The 11,197-nt window shown below is 43.4% G+C and overlaps 1 protein-coding gene across 3 annotated transcripts; it reads left to right on the plus strand.

The window, feature by feature from the left end:
* The first annotated feature begins 683 nt into the window (after positions 1 to 683).
* LOC117378976 (gastrula zinc finger protein XlCGF57.1-like) lies at positions 684 to 4,491 on the plus strand. 3 transcript variants are annotated; one of them, XM_055225258.1, is made up of 3 exons: positions 684 to 748; positions 2,278 to 3,507; positions 3,592 to 4,356. In XM_055225258.1, exons 2-3 carry the CDS (start codon positions 2,300 to 2,302, stop codon positions 4,340 to 4,342), a joined length of 1,959 nt encoding a protein of 652 aa, XP_055081233.1. In that variant the 5' UTR covers positions 684 to 748; positions 2,278 to 2,299; the 3' UTR covers positions 4,343 to 4,356. The 3 variants fall into 3 exon arrangements, with proteins under 3 accessions (XP_055081233.1, XP_055081231.1, XP_055081232.1); XM_055225256.1 differs by having other exon boundaries at positions 2,278 to 4,491; XM_055225257.1 differs by having other exon boundaries at positions 692 to 752; positions 2,278 to 4,356.
* The last annotated feature ends 6,706 nt before the right edge of the window (positions 4,492 to 11,197 follow it).

Genomic DNA, 11,197 nt, shown 5'->3' on the forward strand with positions numbered 1-11,197 from the left:
TCGACCCCAGTCCTGGCCTATGCGGACTTCTCCTGTCCCTTCATTCTGGAGGTTGACCCCAGACACAGTGGCTTAGGAGATGTTCACTCTTTGTTCCAGGTACAGTCCCTGACAAAAGTCTTGTCGCTTATCCATTTTGTAGAAACAAAAGCTTATAACTTGACTTTAAATTAATCAATTGGTCTTAGAAATGTCTCATATGAAGCTAAAACCCTCCCAAATTATGCTCAATATACTAAAATAAATTTGCTTCACTGAAGAAAGATTGATCATTTAATGAACACAGAAAGGTCAGATTTTGGCAATGCTATTTACTGCTTTGTGTAAAGAAATACAAACAATATTATACATATTTTACTTCAGCCTTTTGGGCCACAAAATGTTCTGTTTCTCATGTGACCCCATGGAAAAACAATTGCCCACCTCTACTCTTTTTTTTCTGTTTTGTCCATTTGACAGATTTAACTTTGGCTTTTACTCTGGATCAGACCTGGACGACTGAGGGACAAACAGACATCAGACCCCAAAGTGATTAAAAACATGAATAACCACTGAGTTCAATAGAACAAATGTCATTAAAATATCTTATCACTCCACTTTGTAATTCCATTTTAATAGTAAAGAGACTTGATGGACACCCTGTATTATTCCTCTATATTATACTCTGCACTGCTGTCTGAGCCGCTCTCGAGTTCTCGCGGTATTTCGGGCCCTCTCGCGGGAGTATCGTTGTGAAGGGCTGCAGCAGGTCGGTACTTACTTAAAAACCTTCTCTAAGCTGTTTTGTTCTGTGTGAACCTTACATTTTGCCTTTATAGATGTTGTGTGGGACCAAACGGAGCCGTTTGACGCGAGTGACGCGCTAAAAACACTCATCGCGAGCTGCTGTTTGTTTATGCTAACTAGGCGCTAGCCGCGCTCCATTCATTTACAATGGTTAGCTTAGCATTAGCTTGAATGTAGCATGTTTTCAATGTATTTTAATGGGCGCTATTAGCACTATCGTTGCATTTGGTTCCGCGTGGTTTAAACGCCGAACAGCGCATCAATTCAGCAAATATCAGCAATGACTTTATGTAACCTGAGCTCAAGAACACTGCTATTTATTATGAAATGAAATGTATATGAATTATTGTGTCAGTTATACTGTCAGTGCCATTATGGATTTGAATCATTTTGGGCATTTTTGAGTCAATATTTGTTAGTAATTAACTATCAGCTAATACACTGGTCCTGTTGCTCACACAGGCCGCTGTTTTTTATTTTCCTGTTTCAACCACTCGATCAAATCAAGCTCTGTGCCTCTGCGGTAGGACTATGAGGTAGGACTACACACACCAAGCCTGTTGTGTCTCTGCGGTAGGACTACACACACTAAGCCTGTTGGGCCTCTGCGGTAGGACTACACACAGTAAACCTGTTGTGCCTCTGCGGTAGGACTACACACAGTAAACCTGTTGTGCCTCTGCGGTAGGACTACACACACACTAAGCCTGTTGTGTCTATGTGGTAGGACTACACACACTAAGCGTGTTGTGCCTCTGCGGTAGGACTACACACACTAAGCCTGTTGTGCCTCTGCGGTAGGACTACACACACTAAGCCTGTTGTGCCTCTGCGGTAGGACTATGAGGTAGGACTACACACACTAAGGCTGTTGTGCCTCTGCGGTAGGACTATGTAGTAGGACTACACACACTAAGCCTGTTGTGTCTATGTGGTAGGACTACACACACTAAGCCTGTTGTGTCCATGTGGTAGGACTACACACACAGCCTGTTGTGCATATGTGGTAGGACTATGTAGTAGGACTGTTGCCCCATCGTTCTCACTGCACACCATTGTCATACGTCTGCTGAAGTCCACATAATGAACTCTGAACAATGACTATTGACTATCACCAAGGGACTAACCATCTCAACTGCACAATACTCTTGAACAAGTGAACCTACTTGTTGCTTTGTTGTTATTGTCCATTGAACTTTGATAAGCTCTGATGACAATGGAATGAATTTGTTGCCACCTAAAGTCATGACCTAAACTGTACATATGTAAATACTCACTTTTGTACCTCATGACTAAAAAATACAAGGTCCCTGCATTCAAGCTACTGTCTTTCCTCACCTTAACATCAGACAGGACAAAATTGTGCTGTAAAAATAAAATATAAACTGATTCATTCAAACTAATATAACTTGCTTGTAGGACACAGCCACATCAAAACACTCAGTATTTACTTTATTTCTCTGACATCTACTTTCCTTTGTTCTAATGCAGAGCTACAGGATCCACCGGCAGAATGGCGTTCACATGTGACCAGTGTGGGAAGGACTTTACTCGTTCTGAGTCACTCAGACTGCATGTGAGAATCCACACAGGAGAAGGCCTATACAGCTGTGACCAGTGTGGGAAGGAATTTACTCGTCCTCATCCACTCAAAGAACATATGAAAGTCCACACAGGAGAGAGGCCATTTGAATGTGACCAGTGTGGGAAGAAATTTAAACTGTCTGGTGCACTTAAACAACATATGAGAATCCACACAGGAGAGAAACCACTTGAATGTGACTGGTGTCGAAAAAAATTTAGTCATTCTGGTGTATTCAAACGACACATGAGAATCCACACAGGAGAGAGGCCATTTGAATGTGACCAGTGTGGAAAGGAATTTAAACAGTCTGGTACACTCAAACAACATATGAGAATTCACACGGGAGAGAGGCCATTTGAATGTGACCAGTGTGGGAAGGAATTTAAACAGTCTGGTACCCTCAAACATCATATGAGAATTCACGCAGTAGAGAAGCCATTTGAATGTGACCAGTGTGGGAAGAAATTTACATGGTCTGGTGCACTCAAACAGCATATGAGAATTCACACAGGAGAGAAGCCATTTGAATGTGACCAGTGTGGGAAGAAATTTACACGGTCTGGTACACTCAAACAACATATGAGAATTCACACGGGAGAGAGGCCATTTGAATGTGACCAGTGTGGGAAGGAATTTAAACAGTCAGTTGCACTCAAACAACATATGAGCATTCACACGGGAGAGAGACCATTTGAATGTGACCAGTGTGGGAAGGAATTTAAACTGTCTTGTACACTCAAACAACATATGAGAATTCACACAGGAGAGAGACCATTTGAATGTGACCAGTGTGGGAAGGAATTTACACGTTCCACTACACTTAAAGAACATATGAGAATTCACACAGGAGAGAGGCCATTTGAATGTGACCAGTGTGGGAAGGAATTTACACAGTCTTTTGTACTCAAACAACATATGAGAATTCACACAGGAGAGAGGCCATTTGAATGTGACCAGTGTGGGAAGGAATTTACACAGTCCACTAATCTTAAAGAACATATGAGAATCCACACAGGAGAGAGGCCATTTGAATGTGACCAGTGTGGGAATACATTTAAACTGTCTGGTACACTTAAACAGCACATGAGGATCCACACAGGAGAGAAACCATTTGAATGTGAACAGTGTGGGAAGACATTTACAGTGCTTCAAACGCTCAAATTACATATGACTACCCACACAGATGAGAGGCCATTTGAATGTGACCAGTGTGGGAAGACTTTTACACGGTCTGGTTCACTCAAAAAGCATATGCGAATCCACACAGGAGAGAGGCCATTTGAATGTGACCAGTGTGGGAAGACATTTACACATTCTTGTTCACTCAAAAAGCATATGCGAATCCACACAGGAGAGAGGCCATTTGAATGTGACCAGTGTGGGAAGACATTTACACAGTCTTTTGGACTTGCAGTACATATGCGAATCCACACGGGAGAGAGGCCATTTGAATGTGACCAGTGTGGGAAGACATTTAAACTGTCTGGTGCACTTAAACAGCACATGAGGATCCACACAGGAGAGAGGCCATTTGAATGTGACCAGTGTGGGAAACAATTTAAAAGCTCTAGTCACCTTCATCGACATAGAAGAATCCACAGTGGGGAAAAATCATACACATGTGTCCAATGTGGGAAAGTGTTTTCTGATTCATCCAGTCTGAATAAACACATGAGAGTTCACACCTGGCACAGACTATACGAGTGTGACCAGTGTGAAAAGACTTTCACAACATCACAGCAGCTCTCCAGTCACTACCGAACGCACACAGGAGACAAACCATATGACTCTGACGAGGGGGAAGGCTTTAAGACCTATGAGGAACCATCTGAAACATCTCCAAATCTTCCAGACGGACACACTAATGGAGACAGAGCTGCTGAGGCTGGATCATGTGAGCCTAAAGTCAGACTCAAAAAGCTCCAGATCAGACTTCAGAGACTCCAGACTGTGGAGCTCAACTCTGTGTAGAGTCAACATATCTTTTTTGGATTTGGACTTTTACATTTTTGTATTTATTTATTTATTTTTTTTGACATAAAGCTTGAGGTTTAATCTTTTCAAGAATACTGTTGTAAAAATTTCAAGTGAAAGGTAAAATAAAGTGTTCTAGACCAACTCTTCATGCCTGTTATGTCTTGTGTTTTACTTATGTGTCAAGGAACTTTAAAACTGACACAATTATGCACAAACACTGGTGTGAGAAACAGTGTGAGCTTTTCTTAAACAGGTTAAACACTAAATATTGTTAGTATAATGTTGTTAGTCCATTACATGGGCCTATCTTTGAGGCTCGCAGAAAGAAAGGACATACACAAACGTTTAAAATGTCTTATTGATAAATGTTCTATCATTTAATTGATTGTAATTGAATTGTTGCGAATTTGACCTTACCCATGTTGTCTGCCTTAGGTGTTTCGGCCAAGTGAGTACCCGGGGAGCCGAAGCACCTTAAGAAGGTTCCAGGGCAGACCACTGGGTGCTCACAAGGAGGGGTGTCCTATATTTTAGCTTTTTGGGCGTCTCAATAGTGTTCACTTTTAAAACAAATAAAGTAAACATAGAGCTCTATTTTAACTAATATTTTAATTGAATAAAAACTTACCTGTAATACAGAGTGGGCTCAGCCAATTAGGGAGGTGCTTTATAAAAGGAGCTAATCGCAGTGGCTATGAGAGAGGGGGCTGTATGTATAGCAGGTACTGCAATGCTGATTCTTTTAAACTTTTTCTTGTTTTTGTTTTGTTCAGTACAGATCTCAAGATCTCATTCCATTTCGCCCATCCCTAACGGTCTCAGCTCTGCTCTGTTCCTCGTTGAACCGCTAAGGTTGCTATCCGGGCGATTACAGTTAAAGCGAATGTAAGTTTGGGAAAATGAAAGAAAGAGCATATTTGAAACTATCTGCACAATGAGATGTTGATGGAAAAATGGACACTTCAGCTACAGAGTTTTGCTGGTGACCCTATTTTTTAAGTATCCACACAGGAGAGAAGCCATTTTACTCTGAAACACAAGTAAACAAAAAGGGTGGAGGTGTGTGTGCGTTTGTATAAAAGACTATCCATAGAGCCCATTTAGTGCTGTTATATCACTGGATTGGTTCAGTTGTTGTTGTTATTTCTTGTTATCCCTTGTTGCACCACTAGAGGGGGTGTGAGTGTACACCAATGCTCCACGGACACTCAAATTATTATTTTACATGGTTGCACAACGTTACGTGCATCGGCTCTGTCTCGGACTGACTTAATGTCTGAATTATAGTGTGTGTCCCTTGGATGTAATTCTGTGTATTTTGTGATATTATGTTTAGAACTTATAATTTGACCGTGTGTAGCTTTAGAGTTTTGAGTATAACTTTCGAATTTCTATACACTAGCCTCGTGACCAGACTGGCCTCCTATTGGTCATTTTGTTAACTTCTTTGTATTCACATTATGTAAATAACCACGCGGTCACTTGTGTAACCATTTTGATTTGTGATTAACATATTGTTTGTTTGTTCCTTCTCTTGTAGATAACCACACCCACACATACAAACCCACTCTTTCTCACACATATACGCCCACACCCCAAGTACGGACATTAAAGGAACGTTCTACCCACACCTGCCTGTGGACTCCCTCATTCTTCAGTCTCACCTGAACATACTCCATTGCTGTCCTGACCGAACACCCTGCAGTGATCGTTCGCCATCGTTCAAGCTACTGCATATTACAGTCCTCATTACAGTGTGTGTTTTTAGAGATAATTTAGTTACTCACAGGTTGTCATTTGGGCTGTTTTCATCTTTTGAGTATGTTTACATTAAAATGGAGCTAAAACAATCCCCCTCCATACTCTACTTAGTCAAATACAAACCTCCCCAGCTCTGTCTGAGTTTTATTGATGATTTTACTGAGATGCTTTCAGTCGTATGCACAGACTTTGATAGTTTAGTCGTTACAGGTGATTTTAATGTACATGTGGATAACGTGTTTGACAGAAACGCTAAAGAGCTCAGTTCTGTCCTTGAAACCTTTGGTCTGACTCAGCGTGTCAGCGAGCCACAACAGAGGACACACTCTGGACCTGCTCAAAAGGAGTAAATATTTCAAATGTCAGTGTGGTGGATGTTGCTCTGATCATTTCTGTGTCTTCTTTGACCTGTCTGTTATTCCCAAACCAGTGGCTGGTCCTGCAGTTGTTCAGAGGAGACACATAAATAATAAAACAGGTGCACTGTTCATGGAAATGATTCACTTTGAAAATGCCTCATGTTTTAATGTTGATGATTTGTTGAACTCTGTGACTCTGAGTGTTTTGAATGTTCTGGACACCATTGCCCCGATGAAGGTTAAAATGGTTAAACATAAGCAGAAAGCTCCATGGAGGAATGATGACTTAAGTTTGCAGTATTCTTTAATAACAAGGTTCAATTCAATTCAATTCATTTTATTTTTGTAATGCCCAAAATCACAACAGCTGTCTTGAAGGGCGTTCATGTTTTGGTTGATGGGGGAAACCGGAGTACCTGGAGGAAACCCATCCAGACACGGGAAACATGCAAAACTCCACACAGAAAGGCCTGTTCAGGGCATTAAAAATGGCATCAATTCCACGACGCAAATAACAACCCAGCACCACCTAGACCAGGGGTCCCCAAACCTTTTCCTGTGAGGGCCACATAACTTTTCGCTTCTCTGATGGGGGGCCGGGGTCAGTTTGTAACAGAAAAAGTATGACAATTGCAGGAGTGCCTAAACGTAAAAATTTATTATTTTCCAGAAAGCCACACATAATCAAATAACCCTTTCTGGATTCTTCACAGTACAAAAGTCAGGAAATAAATAATAACACTATTAATGAAATAAATAATAGCCAAATTACCCTCCCTGGGTTCTTCACAGAAAAAAAGTCCTTGGAACATAAACTTTCTGTTGTGCCGTGCACAATCTTAACAGGTCCAAGTTCATCTTAGTTGTCACAGCATCTGAATCTTTTACTTAAATAACTCATATGAGCAGTCTCTCAAAGTTCTTGTGTTCCTTCCTTATACTCCTTTCGTAGGTTCCAGTAGGCTTGTAGACATTGCTGTTTGCAACTCTCTCTCATCAACTTCCCTGTGAAAACCACAAAGCAAGCAGGCTGAAAAACTGAACTAAGTGATACAGCACCTACACAGCACAACCAGTACCACTACCAGTATGGTTGTGGAGATGGATTTTATTCCAGTAGATCTTATTTTGATTATATTTGTTTATACTCAGAATGACTCATTAAAGTCAGAAAAGTGATCTTACCTTTGTATGTTCATCAGTGTGAACTGTGGGCCTGCATCTGGCTGGTGAGAAGTTGAATGTCAGGTTCCATTTTAGTCACTGCCAGTCTCAAACACTGATGCAGATGTTCATCTGTCAATCTTGATCTCATTGGGGTTTTCAGCAGTTTCATGCGTGAAAAGGTTTTCTCGCAGATATACATGCTGTCAAAAAGTGTGGACATCTTCATTGCGTGTTTTCTGATGTTAGGGTACTTGTCGTTTGGGAGGGCGGCATAGAAGTCAATGAGACTGTTGGGCTTGAATGCGTCTTTCAGAACATCACAGTTCTGTAACTCGGCCAACTCAAACTGATAAGAAGGCTGGGCTTCATCAATGTCGGCAACGAAGGGGTTCTGGAAAAGACTCATTTCTTTTGCATAAACATGTAGTTCACGGAATCGCACACCGAACTCCCCCTTCAGCATTTCCAGTGCTTTCACACACTTTTCAGCTGGAAACGAGGCCGCTGGGTTCTCTGCAGAGAGGTTTTGTGTAGCAGGGAGATGGATGAAGCTGTGCTTTTTCACTTGTCCCAAAAGCAGCTCTAGTTTCACATCAAAAGCTTTTATGTGGGAATACATGTCACAAATGAGTTTGGCCTTATAGCTGCAAGTTAAAGCTGTTCAGCATTTCTGTCATGTCTGTTAAAAATGCGAGGTGCCATATCCATTCTGGGTCGATCAGCTCTGGCACCGTTTTGTTTTGTGAATGAAGAAATGCGTTAATTTCGGGTAGCAGCTCGTAAAAACGCCTCAAAACTCTGCCCCGGCTCAACCATCGGACCTCGGTGTAGTACAGCACATCTCCGTGCGCAGATTCCAGTTCAGACAGAAGCTCTTGGAAGTTTACGACACCACAACCTTCATGACAGAATCCCACATCAACACTTTGCAGCACAATGGCTTGCTGGTGAGTTAGGCAGTGGACTTGTAGCGGGGCGGTGAGACCCCGTTCTTCCATCTCCCGGTTCATGCGTCCTATTAGACCCCAAGACATGCCCACCGTACTAGGAGCCCCGTCATTTGTGATGCTGGCCAGCTTTGACCAGTCCAGGTCTAATTCTTCCATGGTTTGTGTCGTAACGGCTAGTGCGGGTGCGAACCAATGAGTGCAGACTCGGGGGCAAGTTTACAGTGCGTTTATTTACAGTGAGGATCAAAGTCAATTCAGATTGTTCGCTAATCATACACGGGACGTAGGGCAGGGCAGGAGCGGGATAATCCAGGACTGGCGCGGGAGCAGAGACTGCCGGAACCGAGACACGACGAAACCAGGGGCCGGACCAGGAGAGACTGAGCTAGGGTTGTCCACAGGTGTGTTCGCCAAACGCGCCTCAGCCCACTGGAGAGCCTTTCCCCGTAGCAGTCCACACAAATAACGAATTTTAGCAGCCCCCGAATTAAAGCGGGTGGGACACTGCTGAAAGACGAACTGGCACTGAAACAGGAATCCCCGACAGAGGTGGGGATGACCTGAGTATGGTTCCGGGTCCGTGCCCCTCGATTCCAGGGGACGTGGCTGCGTTCCAGATGCAGCAGGCGGGGCAGCGAGAAGCCTGGTCACTTGATTGGTGAGCTGCACCACTTGTTGAGATAACGACTGATTAAATTCCAACAGAGTCCGAATTGATTGTTCATGTTGTCCTGTAACCATCTTGTGGTGGGAGCACGCTTGTCGGAGTGACTGATCCGGGCCTGAGTCCGCTTGGTCCATGCTGGCCAGACCGTTCTGTCGTAACGGCTAGTGCGGGTGTGGACCAATGAGTGCAGACTCGGGGGCAAGTTTACAGTGCGTTTATTTACAGTGAGGATCAAAGTCAATTCAGATTGTTCGCTAATCATTCACGGGACGTAGGGCAGGGCAGGAGTGGGATAATCCAGGACTGGTGCGGGAGCAGAGACTGCCGGAACCGAGACACGACGAGACCAGGGGCCAGACCAGGAGAGACTGAGCTGGGGTAATCCAGAGAGCGGAAGCCAGAGCAGGAGAAGGGAAGCACACCGGAGACCAAGACAGGGCGGGAGGCAGGGCAGAGGGTAGACAATACCGGAGCTGGAGCGCAGAGGCCGGAGCAGGAGCGAGTGAGGGCAGGAATCTGAAAGGAGGTGAAAAATCCAATAAGCTGATAGACTCACGGCATTAAAGACATCTTTCTTCTCGGGACACACCTCCTCCGCGACAGCGTTCATGCATTTCTTGACAAACTCTCCATCAGTGAAATGTTTACCGCTGCTTGCTATCAGTTGAGCAACCCGAAAGCTGGCCCGAACAGATGACTGGTTCAGCTGAACTTGGCGTACAAATGTATTTTGCTGAGCTAACAGTCGACTTTTTCGCACTGAGAGTTTGTCTGCTCGCATTTGGCCTTGCAAACTATCATACTTGTCTTTGTGACGGGATTCATAGTGTCTCCGCAGATTGTATTCTTTGAAAACCACCACCGCCTCTTGACAGATGAGACAGAGCCTTTTCTTTGCATTGAACACAAAAATAATCGTTTGTCCACTTCAGGTTAAATGCCCTGTATTCTGAATCAATTTTTCTCTTATCTAACCTTTTCACCATGATTCCGTTCTCTTTGAGAGGGGCAGGTTTAGGATTTTTTTTCTGGGGGTTGCCATATAGGGGCACAGGCCGCAGAAGGGTGGAACAGGATGTCACGTTATGTGCGTTTATGAAATAGTTATGAAATAGTTACTAACCCACCACAAACTGAGATGCTCTGATCAAGGACAAATGACGTCCTCCTGACACTGATGCAAAGTCTCAGTGTTGATCCTGTTTGATCTGAGTGTTTCCTTTGACTCTGTGGATCATGGGATCCTCTTACAGAGATTAGAGGACTGGGAGGGCATCTGTGGTACAGCACTAAACTGGTTCAAGTCCTGTCTTGAAAACAGGGAGTACTTTGATGAAATTGGAAAATGCATCTCAGATAAAATGTCCCTGACCTGTGGGGTGCCCCAGGGGTCAGTCCTGGGGCCCCTGTTGTTCAGTCTCTACATGCTGCTGTTAGGACAGTTAATACACAACAATAATGTGTCACACAACTCTGCAGACGAGTCAGATCTATGTCTCACTGCAGCAGGTGAATATGGACCAGTGGATTCACTGCATCAACAGATCAGTGTGTGGAGGAAAAACAACTTTGTCCAGATAAACTCAGACAAGACTCAAGAGAAACATAGAGAAAGTGTCAGCGTCACCTCCAGTCTCTCTCTCTAAAACCTTCAACTCAGGACAGAAATCTAGAGGTAAAAATGGACTCAGACTTGAACTTTAACAGACACAACAAATCAATAACATCTGCAGCTTTTTATTTTGCATGTTACATGTTTTATTTTACATGTTAGTGCCACATGAACCATCTCACACTCTGAGGACTTCAGGGACCGGCCTCCTGCTGGTCCCAGAGTCAGGACTAAACCTGGAGAATCAGTGTTTCAGTTTTATGCAGCTAAACAACATTCTTCCTAATGATGTGAGACGGGCCTCTACTTTGACAATGTTTAAATCCAAGCTCA

Source organism: Periophthalmus magnuspinnatus, chromosome 11 (assembly GCF_009829125.3).
Source record: "Periophthalmus magnuspinnatus isolate fPerMag1 chromosome 11, fPerMag1.2.pri, whole genome shotgun sequence".
Classification (NCBI taxonomy): domain Eukaryota; kingdom Metazoa; phylum Chordata; class Actinopteri; order Gobiiformes; family Gobiidae; genus Periophthalmus; species Periophthalmus magnuspinnatus.